The sequence below is a fragment of the Saccostrea echinata genome, unplaced genomic scaffold (genome assembly GCF_033153115.1).
Source record: "Saccostrea echinata isolate AGI-Se365-2 ecotype Australia unplaced genomic scaffold, CSIRO_AGI_Sech_v1 ptg000056l, whole genome shotgun sequence".
NCBI classification, from domain to species: Eukaryota; Metazoa; Mollusca; class Bivalvia; order Ostreida; family Ostreidae; genus Saccostrea; species Saccostrea echinata.
In genome coordinates this window covers 5464486-5488404 of record NW_026889805.1, presented here as the reverse complement: position 1 = coordinate 5488404, position 23919 = coordinate 5464486, and the positions used below count along the sequence as shown (strand labels likewise).

Sequence of the window (23919 nt, the reverse complement as noted above, 5' to 3'; positions counted from 1 at the left end):
GGGAGGAGAAATTATGGGGCATTATTTACAGATCTGATTCATAATTGCTTGTAATAATCTGATTCATTAGTTACAATCAGACTGATAAAAGGACATACTTAAGCAATCACTATCTAGTTTGTTGGGTATGCCAGGGCATCAACAATAGTTGGAAATGTGGGACAATTTATGCATAACGAGCTTTGCCTATTATGCAAATTATCCCCCGTTTCCAACTATCGTTATACACTGTATTTACATTCATTCTGAAATAAAATTGTAATTCTACCACAGCTATTGACAAGGTCAAAGAAATGCAGCGGACATTATTCTCCAATAAATCACGAACGTCATCAAAAAATTATCAGATCAGAAACACATGTCAAACCTGTACAGTTGAAATAAATATTTCACTGTAAAATCAAATATTTATTTAGACCATATAGACGTGTCATCTTACGTAGTTTAAACAGTGTGTATTGCCTGAAACAGTTGATAAATATCCATTTTTATTTACACTCCATGATTTTACAGATAAAGCAATGAAATAGACAAGTGATATTGTTATTTTACATTCATAAAAATTAATCAATGTATGTTACAAACAAGTTTATAAATAATTAAATGATATTTTTGATCCAACGAAAGCTGAAATCGTCTGCATTTATGCAATTAATACACAAGTATAAAAAACAAATTGACCCTCTGGTGTTAAATGGAACAGCGAAATCGCGACATGGTGACCTACATGTAATTCGATCAGCCGTATTTTAGAGCTGTTAGTAGAATAGAAATAAAGTCCTTGTTGTCGTGAATGATGCAGGATAACCTCCTCGATCTCGAAATGTCGTCTGAAATATAAAAAGCCTCAGCTAACACCTCGGCTTTTATTTCAGACAACATTTCTCGACCTCGGAGATTATCCTGCAAAATTCACGATAACGCGGACTTTATTTCTTAAATATAAATTTTAAAAATGCTGTCTAATAGATTTTAAATACAAAAGGCCTCACATGTTAATTTCAATAGGCCCCGCCCACTGACATCAGACACAAACACAGCCACACGAGATTGACATGCATATAATGCTCCTGACCTTTCACCTGGCGAAATTAACATTCCGGTCGAATTATCAAGAAATCAACTCGCCTAACTTTCAGAGTTATCACAGAGAAAATAATTAGAAATTCCAATGAAATGGAAATATTTAAGGAATCACTGTCTAGTTAGTAGAGTATGCCAGGGCATCAACGATAGTTGGAAACGAGGGATAATTTGCATAACGGGCGAAGCCCGTTATGCATAAATTATCCCACGTTTCCAACTATCGTTGATGTCCCTCGCATACTCTACTAACTAGACAGTGATTCCTCATATTTCCTTTTCATTGTGAAATGAAATTGTAAATTTAGATTTTAAAAATGTACACTAATAGATTTAAATTACACGAGGCCTCACATGTCAATTTCAATAATCACTGCCCACTGACGTCAAACACAAAGACAGCCGCATGAGAATTACATGCATATTAGGCCTCCTTAAGAGTCTGACACAAAGACAGCCACACGAGAATTACATGCATATTAGGCCTTCTTAGCTCCTGACCTTTCGCTTGGCGAAATTTACATTCCGGTGGAATGATCAAGAAATCAACTCTCCTAACTTTCAGAGAGTTATCACAGAGAAAACAAATAGAAATGGAAATATTATTTGATAATGTGGAGTTTTTGGGATAGCAGTTAAGAGTTGTTAGATATGTAATGTTCAGTAGTTGAGAACAGCTATGTCATATTGTCCACTCCAGGAGCTCCAGTCATCATGTCCCAGCCTCACTTCCTAGCTGCTGATAAGAAGTTAGTACAGGATCAGGTCATCGGATTAACTCCGGATCCAGAACAACACGGAACAGTTCTGGATGTAGAACCTGTAAGTTTGATACTTATTAATATACAGCATACAGGATTCTTTCTGTAGTAGCTTTTATTACTGTTCAAAACTAGAGTTTCTTTTTGAGCAAAATTCTAGATCCCTACCCCCCTTCTTTCTTCAACAAACACATATATTTATATATTTGTTTAAACTGGAACAAAACAACATTCCATTAAAAGCAAATTAGAAAGTGCTGCAAAGATAAAAGTTAAGTTTCTGAGTAGCAGTCATCTAAAACAATAAACTATTATTGTTATTATTTTTAATCTAGCTACAAATGGATGCATTTTTTTTTCAGTTAACTGGAGTGGTAATGAATGCTCAGAAAAGGCTGCAGTTAAATGTCTACATAAGAAATGTGTCCCACATCAGGTTCTAAACAATTCATTCTTTCTTTAATGCAAAAAAAAATCTAATTGTTTGCTATAAGGCATGGCAATACCTAAAACAAAGTACTACACATGATAGCAACTTTTCCCCAAATATCATATAGAATGCTATAATTTCAGTGTTTTGATTTAAATCTTTTACTAATATCCATTGCCCCTTCATGTACATAAAGTTTGAAATTCAATTCTGCAGGATTTGAATATGAAAATTGATTTGGTTTTCAGATCCACTTTTTTTCAATCTCTAAAATTTCTTATTAATCCATCTGCAGGTGCATGGAGACAGAGAACTGTCTTGTATTATATAATTGTATTTTGTAATTATCTTGTATTTTCTATTTGTCTTGTATTTTCAGAGATACAGCTAACATAAATCACATATACTATCCAGTTCTGTGGCTAAATGAGGTCAGTTTAACTAATGAATAATGGGTATTTTCTGCGGTTGAAAATTTTTGTGATTTGACTCCTGAAAGGCATCAAATTCGTTTTATTTCTGCAGTTGCATTACAGTGTATACCACAAAAATTTATTCATGGGATATGAATACCAGATTCTAAGCATTTGGAAGAAAACTGTAGTTCATTTAATGACTTGTTGATTCACTAAAACTAGATACTAAGCTCTACTAGGTTCAAGTGAGCTTTTCTGATTAAAGGGTGTCAGGCCTCCATCTGTTGTGTTATCTGTAAACTTTTCACATTTTAAACTTCTTTTCTAGAACCACCAGCCCAATTTCAACCAGACTTGCCAGAAAGCATCCTTGGTTGAAGAGGGGCCACACCTTCTTTTGAGGGGAGAAATTAAGAATTAGTAACAAAATAATGGCATTTTTAGCTCTACTGGTCAGAGACCAGAAGAGCTTATGCGATAGTAAGTTGTCCGTTGTCCGTCTAGCTGTCTGTCTGTCTAGCTGTCTGTAAACAATTTTTCAAAATGCTACTCCTCCTACAGTTTTGGTTTGATTTCAGTATAACTTGGCACCAAGTAGACTACACTAAGATACATAATTCTGTATATCGGTTTTTGATTTCGATGAACAGTGTTGCCATGGTTACTAAAAATAGAAATTTCTGTGAAATACTTTCAAAATGCTACTCTTCCTACAATTTTGGTCTGATTTCAATATAACTTGGCACCCAAGTAGACTACACTAAGATACATAATTCTGTGTATCTTTTTTTTTTATTTCAGTGAACAGTGTTGCCATGGTTACTAAAAATAGAAATTTCTGTGAAATACATTCAAAATACTCCTCCTCCTACAGTTTTGGTCTGATTTCAGTATAACTTGGCACCCAAGTAGACTATACATTCAAATGCTACTCTTCTTACAGTTTTGGTCTGATTTCAATATATTATTTGGCGCACAAGTAGACTACACTATGATACATAATTCTGTGTATTGGTTTTTGATTTCGATGAACGGTGTTGCCATGGTTACTAAAAATAGAAATTTCTGTGAAAAACATCCAAAATGCTACTCCTCCTACAGTTTTGGTCTGATTTCAATATGGCTTGGCACACAAGTAAACTACACTAAGATACATAATTATTTTTATCGGTTTTTGATTTCAGTGAACGGTGTTGCCATGGTTATTAAAAATAGAAATTTCTGTGAAATACTTTCAAAATGCTACTCTTCCTACAATTTTGGTCTGATTTCAATATAACTTGGCACACAAGTAGACTACATTAAGATACATAATTCTGTTTATCGGTTTCTGATTTCGATGAATGGTGTTGCCATGGTTACTAAAAATAGAAATTTCTGAAATACATTCAAAATGCTACTCCTCCTACAGTTTTGGTCTGATTTCAGTATAACTTGGCACACAAGTAGACTACATTAAGATACATAATTCTGTTTATCGGTTTTTGATTTCAGTGAACGGTGTTGCCATGGTTACTAAAAATAGAAATTTCTGTGAAATACTTTCAAAATGCTACTCCTCCTACAGTTTTGGCCTGATTTCAATATAACTTGGCACACAAGTAGATTACACTGAGAAACATAATTCTGTATATCAATTTTTTGATTTTGATGAAGTGTTGCCATGCTTACAAAAAAATTGAATTTCTTTGATATACTTTCAAAATATTAATTTGCCTACAGTTTGGTCTGATTTTAATATAACATGGCATGCAAGTAGACTACACTGAGATACATAATTGTCTTAATTGTTTTTTTGATTTTGATGAATAATGTTGCCATGGTACCTAAAATCGAAATTTCTCTAAATTCTTTTAAAAGGCTACTCCTTCTACAGTTTTAGTCTGATTGCAATTCATCTTGCCACAAAAAAGCGGGTAAAACAAGGATTACTATTTATTTATTGCTTTTGCAAAGTTTCAAGTCCAAGTGCTACTTTTCTCTTCCTTAATTGTTATAAGTACAAACCAGTAGAGCTACAGTCTTGACAGAGACTTCTGGTTTGAAAATCTTGTTTTCAATAACTACTGGGCCAGAAAAGATGAAACTTATGTGAAAGCTTCATTACATAGTGTAGATTCAAGTTTTTAGGTCACCTGAGTCACTATGGGAGAAGGGGAACAAAAATTGTGAATTTCATGCTCCCTGCCCCACTGGGGCCTGAGGGGTGAGGCTAAAACTACCAAAATTAATGCAATCTTTAAAAATCTTCTTTACTCCTGAACATTAAGCAGTCAAACTGTTGGCATGATTGTAATAAGCATTGAGTCTTCTACCAAAATTCTGAATTTCATGGCCCCAGGGTCAGGGGTTCTGGTGCTAGGGTGGGGCTATAAAGATCATATAGTGAAAGTGCATTATTTCTTTGAAAATCTTCTTCTCTGCTTCCGTGCATCAAACAAACAAATGAAGTACATAGTAATGATGAGCAAGAATGTCTCTTCCTAAATTATGAATTTCATGGCTCTTGCTTCAGGGGTTCTGGTGTTAGGTTGGGACTCTACTGATTACTGTAAAAGCAGAAATATTCGTTGGGGATTTAATTTCGTTTATTTCATTGTTAACAATTATCAACGAAATTAAATCCCAAACGAAATTTTTATATAACTGTATATAGAATAGGGTTACTTTCAAAACAACGAAATTTAATGCCCACGAAACCTTCCTAGATGACAAAACAACAGAATTTTATCCCCACCAAAATTTGTGCTTCTATAGTATATAGTAAAAATGCATTATTTTTTTGAAAATCTTCTTCTCTGCTCCTAGGTATTGTTTAAACAAATTAAGTGCATTGTTATGATTAATAAGGATCCCTCTTCCAAAATTGTGAAATTCATGGCCCTAGGGTTGGGGGTTTTGGTGAAAGGAGGGGGCTATAGTTGATTATATAGTGAAAAAGCATAATTTCTTTGAAAATATTCTTTTCTGTGCCTGATTATAAATCAAAGAAACTAAGTGTATAGCTATGATGAGCAAGAGTGCTTCTTCCAGAATTATGATTTTCATGGCCCCTGGGTCAGATGTACTGGTATAAGGAATGGGCTCTATTGATAATATAGTGAAAATGCATTAATTTTATTAAATAATCCTGTCTGGTCCTTAGTATTGAGCAGATAAACAGAGTGCATAATTATGATTAGCAAGGGTGCTTCTTACAAAATGTTTAAAATGTGTGGTCCCAGGGTCAGGGGATCTAGTGTTTCTGGGGGGGGGGAGGGGTCTATTGATAATATAGTGAAAATGTGTTAATTCTTTGAAAATCTTCAGCTAAGTGGATAGTTATGATGATGAGGGTACCTCTTTCAAAGGATGATGTGACATACGGCCCCCGGTAAATTGACAAAAAATTAAATATCTAAAGTTTACTCTAATTTTTGCATGCATTTAAACACTGATATGTATACCCTCATAAAATACTACTTTTACCGAAAATAAAAACATAAGTTGGAAGATATATGTCTTTATTTTGAGTAGGGGTACCATGTTTACATCCAATTCCTATTGAATTTTGGCCCCGCCCCACTCTTTGAAGCCCTTGAAATATACGAGCGCAAGTAGGTACATTTTTCTCCTTTGGCTGGTCACTGTCTTTTTAATTATTGAAATCTACCTATATGTGAAAGGAGAAAAATGTACCTAATTGCGCTCACATGTTTTTAAAAAATTGTAAAATGTAGCTGGCCTTTCCCATTATGAACAGATTGACGAAACTATTTTTTCTGACGTAAGAATAAATTCATATGCTAATCAAGGCATTGGCGATACTTTCTAACTGACCAATCAGCTAAATGAGTTGCATAACTAGTGAGTACCACAAAAATACTACGGACATTTTATGCTTGGATTGTTTTTTTAACCTGCTTTGCATAACTAGTGAGTACCACAAAAATACTAAGGACATTTTATGCTTGGATTGTTTTTTTAACCTGCTTTCCGATAAACATTTTTTATGCATTTGAGTCACAGATTAGACACGGATCTACAATTCCCCAGCTCACATTTACAAACAATTGATTTATAAATATACATAGTTAAAAGTTTTGTAAAGCGTTTGGTGGGCAATTCGCTAGGTCTACACGTATTCCCGAGAATCAGTGAATAAAAGTTTCATGTGCATTTCTTGACCCTAAACGGTAAACACTGCAGTTCCATGCGTATTATTATGTATAAATAGCCTTGGCTGACCATTAAAAGTTTGAAATGTAGTAGAGATATTGTGTAAATTGACCTAAACCACGTGCCTGTGATAAAATGTAAACATGTTGTAAACCAGCATGTTTTGTCGTTCTGTCATCGGATTGGATAATTGTTCTCGGTAAGCGACTATGTGCGAAATAATAACAATAGCCTTATATGGTAGATTCCTCAGACATGCATACCCCTATATTGTACTAAACCCCGCCTATTCTCTTTTCGTAAAAGATCATATTGTCACAAACCAGGCCGAATTTTGCTGTCATAGGGTAAAAAAATCATAGATAAAACAGTAATCCTTATAATTAAAATTTGTCAGAACTGTTGAAACTATTCAAAAGGCATCGTATTTATCACTCATGTATGAAAACTATCAAAATCGTTGTAGATTAAATATAATTCGTCGTAGAAAAAGGGGCCCCAGATAGCAGTTATGTCACATCATCCTTTGTGAATTTCATGACCCCGGGTCATGGGTTCTGGTGTTAGGGTAGGGCTGTGTTGAATCTGTGGTGAAAATGCATTTCTTTGAAAATCCTCTCTGCTTCTGGGCATATGGGAGGCAGAGTAAAAGTTTTAATTAGTAAGGGTATTTTTACCAGATTTTTGAACATCTGGACCATTTGGTCAAGTGTTCTAGTCCTGGCCAGGCTCTTTCAATTTGTATTCTACTGAAAGAAGATATTTTCCTTTGCCATTCACTTTGATAATAAATCACTGTAAATAATGTATTTAAAAGGCTAATAGAATAAAAAATTATGCAAGAATTTTAATTATATAATACAAAAAGTACTTTCATAGTTTTAATGGTCAGGTAGACCTGTAAATAATTGATAAATAAAAATGAGAAAAAATTAACTTATCTCATTAAATGTTCTTCAAAGACCAAGATAGGCCAATGCGAGAGGTGAAAATAGTACTGATGCACTTATATTTTGTTAATAGTCTGCATGGTAATAATGATGTACGTGGGACAGAATAGAACTTTCTTTTTTATGAGTTGCTACTGAATACTAGACTAATTATTTTGTTGCTATTTCTCTTACTCTTGGGAAACAAAACTTCATCTATCAGTTTATTTTATACTCTATCGATTTTCCAAATTGTTGTATTATACTCAGGTGACCATTAAGGGGCTTGGGCCTTTTGTTTTACAAATCATGACCCCCAGGGCTAGGGCAAGGCCACAATAGGCAATTAAAGTTTAACATAGGTTATATAGGAAGAATCTTTAAAAATCTTCTTCTCAAGAGGAGCAAAGCCATGATTAATCATATTTATATATGGAAGCATCCTTAGGTAGTGTAGATTCAAGTTTGTTTGAATCATGAAACCCTCCTCTCTCCCCCCCCCTTCTCCTCCCAAGTGGTACGTAAGGGCCACAATGGGCAATCAAAATTTTACATAGGAAAATGTAGGAAAAATCTTTTAAAGTCTTCTTCTGAAGAACAGCAAAGCCATAATTAGTCATATTTATATAGAAGCATCCTCAGTTAATGTAAATTCAAGTTTTTTTTCAAATCATGACCCCCTGGTGGAAGGGTGGGGCCACAATGAGCAATCAAAGTTTTACATAGGAATATACAATAAAACACACTTATGGCGAAGTGCCAGGGACGAACAATTTTGCTTCGTTATAGACGTAATTTGTAATATCCTTAAAATTTCTCATACTATTTAAAAGTGAGGGGAATGAAAATCACTTTGCTCTAAGCATAAATTCATTGTAAGCATGTTTGCTGTAAGAGTGTTTTACTGTATAGAAAATCTTCTCTTCGAGAACAGCAAACCCATGACTAGTCTATCAATACGTAAGCTTCCTCGGGTAGTGAAGATTCTAGCTTGTTCAATTCGTGATCCCAAGGGGTAGGGTGGGGTCACAATAGGAGACCAAAGGTTTATATAGGAATATATAGGAAAAAAACTGTAAAAATCTTTTAAAGCCATCTTATAAATATAGAGGATAAGCTTATGCTACACCCAATTAAAATTTCAGGAGCAAAATCATAAGCCCTACCTGGACCAAACTTGCATAGAAGTCTCCAGGGATGTGCACTACCAGACCATCTTAAGATACTGCTTCTGACTTCTCGTACATTTTCCAGATGAGTGAATGACCAGGTTGAAGTATTGGACAGGTTATTCAAATTAAGATATAAGCCCTTCTCTCACCAGACATGCATGAATTATTTAGGGATGCTCTCCAGCCTGCTTGTGCATTTGATCTACTTTTTTAAAATGATTATATTGATGAATGATCAGTTAATTACATTTTTCAGTGCAGGTCCATTCCCAAATAACTAAAATCCCTACCCTGATCAATTAATGCACTTTTAGATTTGCATTGCATTCTGCATCTAACAAACATGGCTTACTTATTTAGTAATCAGGTTAAAGTTCTTGGAGCAGACCCATTCCAAAAAAAAAAAAAATTAATCCACAGCTTGCCCAAACTTGCATGGATGATGTATCTAGAGAGGCATATAGACCTGCTTCAGAAACTGCATGTTCATGTTAATAAATCTAGTTTACAAACGAAGATATAGAAAATCTTTTTTCTCAAGAGAGAAAAGTAGTGATTAGTCAATCCCCCAGAGGGGCCAGATTAGGCAATCAAAGTTTTACATGGGAATCTGCAGGGAAAAAAATCTTTACAAATCTTCTTAAGAACAACAAAGCCATGATTATTCATTTTTAGCTCACCTCAACGAAGTTGGGGGAGCTTATGTAATACCCTCGGCGTCGGTGTCGGCGTCGGCGTCCCAGGTTAAGGTTTTTGGAGCAGTTTTCTTTTCAAGTACTTCTATGGCCTATATTAGTCAGAGATGCATGGAGGATGCTTCTAGTGTGTTTCATTGTACCAGTCAAGGTTTCAGATGCTGCAATTTCAGCTAAAGAATGACCAGGTTAATGTTTTTGGAGCAGGTTAAAGTTTTTGGAGCAGGTTAAAGTTTTTGGAGCAGGTCTCATTTCCAAGTAACTATAAGCCCTAAATTGACCAAACTTGCATGGATGATACATCTAAGGATGCACACTACTGAACTTGCTTCGGATGCTGGATCTGACCTACATTTTCTGGATGAGTGACTAGGTTAAGGTTTTTGGAGTAGATCTCATTTCCAAGTAACTATAAGCCCTATATTGACCAAACTTGCATGGATGATACATCTAAGGATGCACACTACTTGACTTGGTTCGGATGCTGGATCTGACCTATATCTTCCGGATGAGTGACTAGGTTAAAGTTTTTGGAGCAGATGTCATTTCCAAGTAACTAAAAGCCCTATATTGACCAAACTTGCATGGATGATACATTTAAGGATGCACACTACTGGACTTGCTTCGGATGCTGGATCTGACCTATATTTTCCGGATGAGTGACCAGGTTAAAGTTTTTGGAGCAGATCCCATTTCCAAGTAACTAAAAGCCCTATATTGACCAAACTTGCATGGATGATACATTTAAGGATGCACACTACTGAACTTGCTTCAGATGCTGAATCTGACCTATATTTTCCGGATGAGTGACCAGGTTAAAGTTTTTGGAGCAGATGTCATTTCCAAGTAACTAAAAGCCCTATATTGACCAAACTTGCATGGATGATACATTTAAGGATGCACACTACTGGACTTGCTTCAGATGCTGGATCTGACCAATATTTTCCGGATGAGTGACCAGATTAAAGTTTTTGGAGCAGATCTCATTTCCAAGTAACTATAAGGCCTATCTGAACCAAACTTGCATGGATGATGCATCAAGGGACGAACAATCTCAAAACTTCGGATGCTGGATTTGACTTACATTTTCTGAATGAGTGACTAGTTTTAAGTTTTCAGATAAGTCCACTCCCAAGTAACTGCAAGCCCTATCAGACCAAAATTGCATAAATGTTGCATCTAGGGATGCACACTCCTAGATTATTAGTTTAGTGTGGGACTTTGCCTTACTTAAAGACAACATTCGTTGAGGTGAGCTCTGTAATCTCTGATTACCTATGTTTAATTAGACTAATTACATGTATTTCGTTGATCTTAATCATTCTATTTCTCTTGCTTTTGGGCAACAAAGCTTTATCTATCTGTTTATTTTACGACCGTTAAGGCCCTTGGGCCTATTATTATATAGGAGCATCCTCAGGTAGTGTAAATTCAAGTTTGTTCAAATCATAGCCCCTGAGGGTAGGATGGGGCCACATTAGTAGATCAATGTTTTATATAGGAATACGTTAAAAATCTTTAAAATTCTTCTTATGAACAGCAAAGTCATTATTAGTGATGTTGATAAGCAAGCATCTTTAGGCAGCTTTAATTGAAGTTTGTTCAGATCAGGGCCCTCAGGAATAGGTTGAGCCTACAATAGGGGATCAGAGTTCTACAAGAGAGTATATAGGAACTAATCTCTCCAAAAGTGGTGGGATCACAATAAATTGTATTAAAAAGCCAAACATACCTAAGTCATGTGTAATTATTTTTTTCAATTATGAACCCCAGGGTTAGGGTTGGACCAAAATCAGAGATCCATACTTTTACATAATGTATGTGTACAGTAAAAAAAAAGTCCGCTCCAGAGCAACAGGGCCATATTGATATTAAAGCATGTTGTGGGAATTCAACTGTGATTAAATCATAGCTCTCCTAGGGCTAAATTTGGTACACAATATGGAGTCAAAACATTTTTTAATGGGGGGAATATTTTTTGTGGATTTAGTAGACAGAATTGAACCAAAAGTCTTGTCTTTGGAGGTTAAATTAATCTTACCAAAAAATTCAAAATTACCCTACATTTGATAGATTTATAACAAAATTTTGAAAATTGAAAACTGAAATGTTGTTTATGCATTTCACATGCAATTTGAATAACAGCAGTTACTACAATTACTGCTTTTGGTCCTGTCACATATTTTTGGTAAAATATGAATTAAAATGTTTGCATTTCTATCTATTCTTGATATACATGGAAGCAATGACAATGAATTCCCCATTGATTCAATTTATGCTGATAGACATTTTTATCAGTTATTAGATGTCATCTTGATCAAGGAATAAGATGACTCAATGTGTCTGATTAAATAGACAATTGATAGGTGTGTGGAGTAAATCGCAATTATACAGTAAATATAGTAGATACTTTTTACAACAATAAATACTGATAATTGCACACAGTGTTAAGTTTGTTCCAATGTACTAAGCTAGAACTTTTTGTGTTGTAGAGTGCTGTGATTGATGATAAGAGTGCTGACAAATTTAAGAAAGAAGTGATGACTCCTATCAAGCTAACAGAAGCTGTGGAGTATGGACTGATTGTTTTGGGGGCCTTCATGATTATTTGCACAGTAGCTCTGTTTATTAAGCAAAGAGTGTCTAGCAAGGTGGGTTCAAGTGGTAAAATATTTTTAAAATTCGTGACTGATTTTTTTCCTACAAAATGGATAGTTAAATATATCCCCTCTTTTTTTCACAAATCTTCTATTTAATTCACAGTTGATATATACAATTTTTCTATCTGTCAATTGATTTTGTTGTTAACCATCATATTCGGATTGCTTTAGCCTGAAGAGGACCTTGAGGATATTCATCACGGAACCAACACATCTGATAAAGAACCCATACTCAACTGAAGTCACAAAACAACTGTTCCCACTTACAAAAGCTCATATTTGCCTTAATCCTTGATAATACAAGGAAGTTTTACTGTGCTATTTTGAATCAAAATATCTTCTTTGTCATGTTATGCTAATGAGAAACTGTTCTTGCATGTACATCACTGTGATACAGAGAGTAGAACATGCTCTAATGTACTATGTCTATATTGTATGTAGATTGTTATGAACGATTCATTTTTAGATGAATGTCAGGGCTTCCTCAAGTAATTGTATGGAGTTTGGTTCATTACACAAATTATCACCAATCAGTTACATATATTTCTTATTTATGATTGTGATGTGCAGTTCAGCAAAGATGAATACTTTTTATCACAGACCTGATAAATTAGAGTCATAAATTGTTCATTAGGGTATTCAAATCTTTCTCTCCTTCTTGTTACTTTTCATTGAGGAGATTTCTTTACTGCTCAGATAATGGTGAAATTTATTGCATATTTGTTGAATAATTAGTTTTGGATTATTTTAAAAATTAATCAGTATATTTGAACAGATTTGGCTTAAGTTTTCATCAATATTTCACTCTCCACAATGCTGAGTGACAAATTTGTCATACAGATTACTAGTAATATCTTTTGATAAACTAAAAAAAAAGATTGAATTTGGTGCTGAAGTTCATCATTGTTTGTTGTGCGCGTGTTTTTAAACATGTTGAACTTTCCAATTTTATGTAGATGTCCATGACATATTGCTGCACTTGCTGAAAGAAGATTTATATGCTTGAAGTTTTTTTCTGATCAAAACTAATTTTTTTATTTGCAGATGTGTTTAGTTATGTATAATTAATAGGAGCTTTTATAGATTCACATAAGTTATACAAAAGACATATCATTACATCTGTTACATTTCCAAATGCATGTAACCATGGCTTTATTTTAAACAGAGGTGAATGAAGCATTAAATAAAGCTTTGATTCTCTTTTTTCTTTTTATCAAAACCATGACTTTTGACTAATTAATATAACCAGCTCCTTGTATGGAATAACTGTGCTCTTTTATAACTTCATAGATAACATCAACATTGTCAATCATACATTCTTTGAGACGAAAAATGTAGTTGGATAATGTAAATTTAAAGATTTTTCACAGAACCAAAACAATTTTTAGAGATTGTATATACTGTATGATGTGTTACATTTTACAGATATGATTCAGATAAACCTCTATGAAATGAATCAAATGATTTTAATGAAACTAGTTGAAAGTATGCAATTATTCTTGTTTTATTTTCAAGAGATTGTTACGAATATACTCTATACACCTTGTAATAATTTACTCTAGTAAATACTGCTTTTTGTGACATTCTAGTCGATATGATATTAATTTTTTTTTAAAGTTACATGTAATTTACATGTATACAGGAAAAATTAAGGGAATGTAAAATTTATTTCATAATATTATAGGTAAAGAAAATTGTCAGAGTCATGTTCTTGAAAGAAAATTCCAAGGATTTTTTTCATTCCTTATACAAGGAAGTGTTTCATTTTTTTGCGGTACTATTCCTGTTTAGTGAGTTTTTAAGTTTGTATTTTTAAAGGAAAATTAAGAAATTAAGAAATCTTTGTGCATGTCCATTTTATATATGTTTTATATGATCATTTTGATGAATGATACATAAATACTGCTGCTGCCTATAATATTAAAGATGTCATAAATAAACATCAGCTACAAGGCATTCTGAAAATTGATTTAGAGTATATTTGTTTATTTTCTAATATTTTGTTTAAACAAAATTCATCTCATGACTTAACAAAATTTAAAAAAAAAAAAAAAAGACATCATATAAAAAGCAATTTATTTTTTAAGTCTATCAAATGAATCTTGTTTTGGTAGCAAAGAAAACATTTACTTAAACCATCCATATTTCATGTTTAAAAAAAACAACAACAGAGAATCCATGTTTGGGTGGAAACATTTCATATCTTTTGTGGAAAACAACCCTTTCTTTATTTTCACTTGGCTTCTTTTTTACCACGACCTCCAAACATGACTTTTTCGAGTCCCATAAACGGCGATTCGAACGCGATCGAGAGGATGAAAGCCACTCCGTAGGATACCATGAGATTGGCAAGGAAGGTGTAGACCTAGTGTTAAAATTTCAGGAATATCCAAAAATAAAATTGAAACAACGAAAACGAAACGTTTGAATGGTTTATATTCCTCCGTCAGAAGAGCGGAAACACTTACCATGTCCAGATCAGTAAGATAGAAGGGGAAATTTCTGTTGAGATAGTACACGTACATAACCAGGGGATGGATCAAATAGGCGCAGTATGTCAGTCGAGAAAGAGGCACGAACGCTTTCCATGATAGCAGTGTGTTGATGTACCCTACAACAGATAAACAATGAAAATGCCCAATGTAACAAAAATGAATTTTGTCTCCTAGAAATTCGACTAAAAATGTATTCTAAATGCATATATAATTTCTCATTTTTATCCGTGTATTTACTCAGTATATTAACATTAATACGGCGTAAGTCGAATGTAAACTAATTTGTTTTTGGCAATTTTGTTAATGACGAAAAATTACTAAACAAATATAAAACGCGAAAATATATTACTAGTTTACCCCCATTGCCGGTAGCGCATGCGAAGATGACCCAGCACACCGCAGCTCCCCACACAGTTCTGTTGAGGGCGTTGTACAGGGCAGCGACCTCTTTGGATAGTGCCACCGGTTGGTCTGGTTTTACCGTGTCGTAAATACCATACAGAACGGCACAGGCAGAGGCTGCGGCTACGGCCCATCCCAACAGGTTCAGGAACTGTAAATTCAGTATGGCATTTAACGTCGCTTAGTAAACTATATAGTATGAGGATATTTTAGCGAGATTCACAATTTGGCGGAATTTGCATTACATTTTCTGATTGACCTAAATGTTAATTAATACAATTATTATGGAAGGTCAAACGAACATTAATTACGCTACTAGTAATTACTGAAAGTGACGAACCGATATTTTTTTATGCGCTTACAATATGAATTATTGAACATTATATAAAGAGAACTTACGATATTCATTCTGCACTTGCATTTTGTTTTATAGAGTATGTAGCCTGTTGCAACACCGCAAATATATGGTCCCATACGACAATATGGTACTATATAATAGTCCTCAAAGAAGGCGCCTCTACTACAAAGTTTTAAAAATACATTTGTTACAATTGGTCTTTTTAATTTGTATTCTCCATGTCAAATGAAAATAAAATTATGTTAATTCACTATCTTACTTTTCCTATTTTTGATCACCACGACATCTTGTAAAACCTGAAAGAGGGGGGGGGGAGCGTTCCGGACCAGCCCACCCCCATGAATTTTCAGTTATCAAATTTACAAAGAAAAGTAACTTAAAAAAGACCTTGGACCCCCCCCCCTCCCGATACACGGACGTCTCGTAAGTCGGTAACGCCGAAGAGTCATATGAAGTCGAGGGAAGCAAAAAAAATTAGATTTTTCAGATTTGGAGAACTTAACGGTTTTGTTTTTGTTCTTACTGCGGGACTTAATTTCGGATACCTTAAACTTTTGTGTGAATGATTTCCTTTTTTGTAAGAGATTAAAAGTATTTAATTTAGATATGAAGTGGGGAGGGGAGAGGGTGTCAAGTTAATGTTTCAAGGCAATGATATTAAACAAACAAGTATCGTGTACATTTGTTCTTTAGATGATTTTTATTCTCACAGAATTCTTGTAACCGTTAAAAAGCAAGATATCTCTGTTCCTATACTTTGTATTACATAGCAGAAGAGTTGAGTGAAACGTACTCAGCGTCCTTGGGACCGCCACCAATAGTGTGGACTGGAAGATTTTTCACATAGCTTAGTACACCTGGGGTGATGGTCGCAGCCAGGAGGAAAACCAAGGTCACAACAGCCCCAGCAATCTTGTCGCTGAAAAATGTGATATCATATTCTTTAATTACATGTACTTACCGGTAGATACATTTGTAAGCATAATATTTTAAAATAAAAAAAAGTATATGTAATTTTTAACCAAAGTCAACCGTAATACCCTATTAGTACTTACAAGAATAACGGCACAATCATAAGTGGACTTAACACGTAGAACTGCATGTCATTATTCAGATACCATGACCAACCTAAACACTGTAAATGAATGAAAGCTTCAAGAATAAGATTCAGTTGATAAATACTCATATTCCCATCCAGACCTCTAGCAATTTTCTTCCACAAATAAAAAGTCTAGCCATTTTCCTCCATATACTAGTATAACACGTCTAGTAGTTACATATGTCTAGCAATTTTCCTTTACTTACTACTTATTACCCGTACAATCGATTTCAAACAAGTGGTGATTATACAAGACTATATAGTATTATATGATCAAGATTGCTCAAACAAAAGAAATATGAATCTCTACAAGTTTAATTTGTCTGAGAATTAAGTTTACCAAGTCTTTGACTCCAAAAAAGTTATCAATGTAGAGAAGGTTTTTCCACCAGGCTCTTTTACATGTCTCGTCTGGAGCTGTTTTGTTAGGGCCAAATATCAAGTGAGGATATATAGTCACATACATACCGATCACCATCATGTAAACGGGTGTCAATCTGAAAATATCCACAATGATTGTTGTATTGTTATAACACACAGTTTTAACAGAATTTTTGTAGTGGTACGTGTTTGTCGATTCCATTCCCAGTGAATTATAGAATTTTATTTACTAAAATGTAATTAGACACTAATTTTTAGAATGAAAAAATATGCCGCAAGCATTTTTCAAATTTATGGTCAGTTGCAAAATTAACGAAGTCTAAAAAATTCTCAGAATAATTATGTTAAAGATACGTGAAATTTGACTATATCTTTCTGATCTATTCAGGACTTTATATGTAGTTTGTGTTTACGTAGACTCTAGATTGATCCTTTATACTCTACTCTATTGTTTTTGGTGTTTCTCATCGAAAAATTATACATCTTGTCGCAAGGATTAGAACCACAGAGAACCTAGAAAACTCCCATTTAAAGAATACGGCAAACGGTCTATATGTACCAGTAATTAGCAACTAGTATTTTTTTCAACAAAATAATCATACCCTTTCTAAGGGGATTCAATGATCATTAATTATCTATCAATTTTACGAGTTTCATCATTACCTCCAAAATCGATGGAAATAAAAAAGGAACCAGTTGATCCGCCCCTTAGTTTTGCTCATTTGCTTCAGCAGCAGGTAAGATGTCAACAATCCACTAAACAGATAACAGCGACTTTACTTTCATTTGTTAAAAATCTTGAAAAAACGATTCCCATGTAAGCAAAGATAGTGATTCAGAACTTACCTGAGAACGAAAAATGTATCGACGGACACCAAGGCATTGAAGATCACCTGGGACGACACACGACCCATGAAATCGGAATAGTATACCAGCGTGTTGGCTGAAAAGGGGTTACAAAAACAGCGTATTAAAAAGACGAAGAAATTTCCTTAAACATCCGGCTTGCTGGGTGAATACAGGTTAGAATATCGGGGTTCTCGTGAATCAAGAATTCCAGAATGAAGGTTTTGAAATCATTGTAATGCAAATTAAAGTCAGGGAATTCGTCAAGGATGTTCAGTGCATTGGCTTAAAACATAGGAAATTAAGGTATTCAATTTGTAATGAAGGAATATTGAATAATTTTGAGTCATTTTAAACTAGTTAAATATGTATTGCTGGATAATGATGAAAGTAAAGTTAACCAAATTCACATGACTGATAACATATTAGAAGCCCGTCATTTTGCGAGATTCATCTGCCCTTGATGATATGAAGAAAAATTTTAATTTTTTCAAAATATCTGTGGTAGATGATTCAATTTATTTCATATCTTAATAAAGAGAGAGTATATGCACATTTTCCCAAGAGATTTGTATGACGTTCAAAATTAATTTTAACAATATCTTAATAAAACATGCGCTGACCATAGATTTCAATGTAAAATTCTAGGTGTAATTAATTAGATTACACGTGTATTAAAATTTTGTATTACATGAATATCAAATTTTTGTAAGTTCCTTTGGTGGAGTTTTTTATTTGATAATACCTTCAAAACGTTGCCATGATTAAATCATCGGATCATTCATTTAGTACGTACAAAATATGGTCGTTGTACATTGCATACCTTAAAATATTGCATGGTTTATTGTAACTTACATGTATTTCCCAGTATGAAAGCTAAGGTGTGCCCTAGGATGACCCAACTCATACTGAGGAATCGGATTCCGTTGACGGCCGTCAGACTTCCTTTTGGCTGAGATGTGCCCAATATCTTCTTGCCATTAGTGTAGGCGCTAAAGGACAACATGATTTTCCCGAGAATACCTGAAAAGAAATAAACCAAACATGGTTTTGCTCGTAGCTTGCGACTACTCCATATATAATTCGTATTTAACAATGGAAAATCATAACTATGATTATAGCTATATTAACATACTGGGTGCACATATATGCATACATAAGCTACTGGGATCTGATGTGCTATCAAATTAATCGCAGTGAAAGTACACGGTAAATAACCACGGGAAAGGACACTGTGACTATTGCTACAACATAGTGTTCTGCTTTAAACATAAAAGTCTTTTGCGAAAAGAAGCTCTGTTCTGCTTGCTTGTATGTTCACAATAATTATACAGTTATTATAGTACCTGGTTCACTCTTTTTCTCCTTCGGTTTAGGACGTTGGATATCTCCTAACTCAGCTCTCAGTTTGTAGCTACTGTCAGGGGAAGTAAAACCATTGCTCTTCTCGCTCTGTTTCTCATAAGCCGCCTTCTTACGTCGACTCTTTATCACCATGATGACGTCATACAGAGTTCCCTCCAAGATCAGGATTAGGAAAATTGCAAGAATTACACTAAAACAAAAGAAAAGTAATACTTATATATTTCATAACATGGGGGGATGGTACCAACACATAACCAGCACCATTCAATCATCGTTTTCATCGACGGAAGAAAACCCAACCAACATAACTATCACAATTAAGTTACAAATTAAATGACTTCTAGTATTTAAGACATGTTCAAATTACATATGACAAAACTACACAAAATCCTGCAAATCAAAATAGCAAAATTAAGATAAACTCTCGTATAATTCAGTCACTAAATAAGTATAATTATTTTAGCATAGGATAGATCTGTAAGATATATAATTACAATTACTCTGCTTTTCAGTACTCACACGACTACTATAGCACTGGTCTCCAAAGTGTCATCTTCGGCTGGAGTAGGGCAAGTTATGGGATAGGCTGTGACACGTGATTCTCCTAGGGGTATGGCATACAGAACTGGAAGAAAATCACACAAGTTTACTCTGTCTTTTACAATTTAATGTTGTCAAGCAAAAATTTTATTATAGGTTCATTATATACTTGAAAGATTCGTAACATAGCGTTAAAAACAAATTTATTTGTATTCCAAATATATCGATATTTTCAACCCGCAATATTTTCCAACTTTTGATTGTAAGTTAAAAGTTCTGATACTATTTCATAAATGATACTTCTACATGATCTTTGGTACAAAAATGAAATATATATGTCCATAAGGAACTCACGCGTATTTTCTTACAAAATAATCTGAAATGACGTAACTTTTATTAAATCTCTGTATATGGACTTACAGGTATTTACAGCTCGGAGGAGATCGTCAGTACTGCAGGACTTAGGGAAGCACATTCCAGCCCTGATGGCACCTGGATTTTGTAGTGCTGCCAGAAACTATAAGCAGATATTTAAAAAGAAAAACAGATTAATAACATATTTCATATTTAGGCATAATTCCACGACATCAGATTGTCTTTTGACAAAGAAAAGTGGAAACAGACATCGTTTGATGAAATGAAAAGTTCACTGACCATTTTGACATTTGGGGGCAGTGGCAGATTCAGGGACACTGTACAGTACTGTCCTTTAACAGGAGATTGCTTGCTTGGTAGAAATCCCATTGAGCCCACTACCGTGCTGTCACTGTAACACTCGTCATAAGATCCGTACCAGTTCAGGTCCAGGTTCATAACACCTGTGGGAATCTTTGCTGATGCGTCCAACACTAAAATAAGAGAACACAGTCTTATGGATCCATTCTTGGGACCTCTCTCCTCTCTCAATCTCAATCCTTTTGTGCCTTTTCGACTTGTAAACACTATTTTTAAAGCATTTTCACTTATTCTTAGACTTACTTTTCAGTGCCCATGGTTCCCGCGCCTGCAGACCAGAGATCACTTTGAGGAGGTCACTCTGACAAGTCAAAGAAGCATTTGAGGATTTCATCATGCCATTTAGGTACAGCATGAACATCTGTCCTGCACTGTTTGGGTCCACATTACCAGTCGTGAGAAGCTTTAAGATGTTTGCAATGTCTAATCCTGAGGTGGCTCCTGTACCACCGCTTCCCGTCAACTGTGAAATAATTTTTCCTATCGTGTCCGGATTTTGAAGAATATTTTGGATCGTTTTTCCAAGACCACCAACTAAAGAGTTGCTTGGGGAACCACTACTTGACTGAGACGCATTTCCTGAAGAGCCACCGATACCAATGCTTTCCAGCATTTGTGTTATAAATTTTCCGATCGAGTCAGGGTTTTGAAGTATATTCTGGATTGTGTTTCCAAGACCGTTACCCGAAGAAGTACTCTGGGAACCATTGCTTGACTGAAACGAGTTTCCATTGGGAGACAGAGATCCAAGGATACTGCTGATCAGTTGAGAGACGTTCAGTGTGCCATTGTTTGTCTGTAAGGCGCTGTTATTGTATAGTGCTGATAGAATGCTCTGGAATGCACTGCTGGGTGAAGTTTGAGTGCCTCCCTGCTGTGTAGTATTGGTGGTGTTAAGCTGAACTTGGTTTGCTCTTTTCAGGAGTGAGTGCCTATTTAATTGATCCGTCCATTCCAAAAAGTCTGTAGAAGTTAAAAATGGTGCTATAGCTTTTTTGACCTCAAAGTTTCGTTGGATAGCTCCGAGAGGATTAACTGCATATTCATGGTAAAGGAGTTCATTTCCAGAACCAATTTCACAGATACTGATCAAACTGATGATGAGGACAAACAATCGGACCGCTTTCATGCGATACATGACTATGAAAACAAAACAAACTTAGTGATAACTGTTCGCCTGGGTAATGGGGGTATCAAGATATAGGGTTTGTCACTATCTTTCACTATTCGTTATTGAACTGACCGGATTGAAGATACAAAGTGAACATTCCCGTGTTGCTATATTTACCGAGTGATAACAGTGTGGAAGGTTGGATTTCGAAATTTACTTAAGAACCTTTTATACACTAAAGCAAAAATGTTTTTGGGACATTAAGAAAATTATATTGTATAGGGGTAAATATTGAGGTTATCTTTCAATTTCAACGTAGAGTACTTGGCATCAATTTACCCCCAGGCAAGATTTTCAATGACAACAAAATATTGATGAGCAGAAATCACTTTGGGGAAAATACGTGTACATATGCTAAAAAAAGTGTTCCATTTATTAATCTTGGCTTATTAAAATGTTGAGAATGCTTGAAGTGATTACAAATTGAGTAATACACTGCAGATTTTAATTCATTTTAGTTTAGATCTAGGAATATATTACTCTATGCATAAAAATACCACAAAATCAGACCTCTTTAGGCTACAATGTAGCCTATATATAGGCTACAATGTAGCCTATATAGGGTTCTTTATTAACTAAGGTTACTTCACTTGTTTTGAACTCGTTTGTATTGAATCTTCGCTAATAATCGAATCTCAGTTGATTTAAAGTCGTTTTTATTGAATTATCACTTGTATAATGATAAGTTACTAATATGACTATTAAAAAGGTTCATCTTATAGTATGCGCAGTTATTTCCACCTGTATATTTTTACTTAAATAAATGAAAGATTCTGAGAGAAAGTTATTTTATGACATATTAATGATTACAAGATCAATATGAAGTATATTTGATAGAAATATTTGGATGTAAATCATGTTAATTAAATGTAAATCATGTAAATGTAAATAATGTGTTTTTATGATGATCAAATCATATTTTTTATGATGTTGTTCAAAGTGAGCAATCGATAGTGTGACGCGAGGCGAACTCGTCAACACAATTTTTATAGGGAACGTGGTTTTTATTGTGAAAATTATTTAATACTCCATACTGAATCACACACTATTACACAACACTTCACTGAATTGGGAGATCCCGAAGTTATAAATCCCAATGTAATAATAAATCCTTGGTAAAATAATAAACCTTTTAATTACTTTTCTTTAAGAAATAAATCAAATTCTATTCTACCATTTATTTATGTAAACATGAATATATAAGCATGCAAAACAAAACAAAATTAAAGTGAACACATTTTAATCCCAACTTCTTTAATAACCCAATAACTTACCAATATCACATGAATAATGATGAATTTAAGGTTAATAAATGATTTTATTATACTCAAGAATTGATTTTTAACCGAACACCAGAACTCGAACCTTGGTAAATATTTCGGTGGAGTTCGGTGTTGGTTCACCGAGATTCAGATTCACCAAGTAGTTACACCACTCAAATAATTTAGGTGAAACTTGAAAATAATTTCCTAAGTAGAAAGAATAAAATTTGGGATGTGTAGCTGTTTAAATATTTTAGCTAACACAATATAATTTCACCGAAAACTACTGATCTTCAATTAATTTACCAGAGAACTCGGTGAAATATTTGGTGTCAATTGTTAAATCCCAAAGAAAACCAAAGCAATTAATTAATTACCAGATCTCCACGCGCTCGTCTCAATTGCTCCTCTGACATCTTCAAAACCAACAAGTCTACAGTTAATTATAGAGATTGACCCCCTTTTTATACCAGGTCATCCCAAAATGACAGTTACAAATTGGAGATTAATAGAGATGCTGGCTCGCAAGCTCCCCCTCCCAGACAGAACCCTGCTGTGCCTTAAGAAGTTGGGAAGCAAAACAAATTTACAATCAAACATTTAACAATCATTTACATAGCAATTCACTACTGCTTGATTCATTTAATTGAATGTCGAATTAATACTTCATAAAATACTAGAGTTAATTGAATCATGAAATTATTATGATGATTATTCTAAATTTTATAACAATAGTTTTAAAGAGAAAATATTTTTAAATATCATTGCAACACCGTGTAGAATTAACCCTTTTTACAAATTTTCTTTTGAACTTTATTTTGGACATAAATAAGTTTTATCAGTTATCTTCAGTGGGATTAGTTCTGAATATTTATTTATTGTTGGACGACGAAATACCGAATTACTGATTTGCATAGAGACACTCTCTGTACATTTGTTGAAAACTACAAAGGGCATAGTG

At 34.3% G+C, this 23919-nt stretch overlaps 2 protein-coding genes across 2 annotated transcripts in view; one reads left to right on the top strand and one right to left on the bottom strand.

Moving 5' to 3' along the window:
- The window catches only part of LOC133173548 (cytoplasmic FMR1-interacting protein 2-like), a 51135-nt gene extending 36862 nt beyond the window's left edge, over positions 1–14273 (top strand). The window contains exons 39-43 of the mRNA XM_061308531.1: positions 1784–1905; positions 2207–2280; positions 2654–2705; positions 12137–12295; positions 12476–14273. Coding sequence (XP_061164515.1) covers positions 1784–1905; positions 2207–2280; positions 2654–2705; positions 12137–12295; positions 12476–12544 — 476 coding nt within the window. The 3' untranslated portion in view covers positions 12545–14273. The remainder of the gene's footprint in view (positions 1–1783; positions 1906–2206; positions 2281–2653; positions 2706–12136; positions 12296–12475) is intronic.
- Positions 14274–14523: 250 nt separating this feature from the next.
- Positions 14524–21663, bottom strand: LOC133173547 (nose resistant to fluoxetine protein 6-like). Its single transcript, XM_061308530.1, has 15 exons — positions 20769–21663; positions 20445–20638; positions 20211–20307; positions 19770–19875; positions 19232–19440; positions 18741–18908; positions 17886–17982; positions 17703–17795; positions 16999–17155; positions 16615–16694; positions 16353–16478; positions 15601–15721; positions 15157–15352; positions 14773–14915; positions 14524–14669 (listed from the first exon to the last, which is right to left on the bottom strand). Exons 1-15 carry the CDS (start codon positions 21661–21663, stop codon positions 14538–14540), a joined length of 2814 nt encoding a protein of 937 aa, XP_061164514.1. The 3' UTR covers positions 14524–14537.
- Between the last annotated feature and the right edge of the window lie 2256 nt (positions 21664–23919).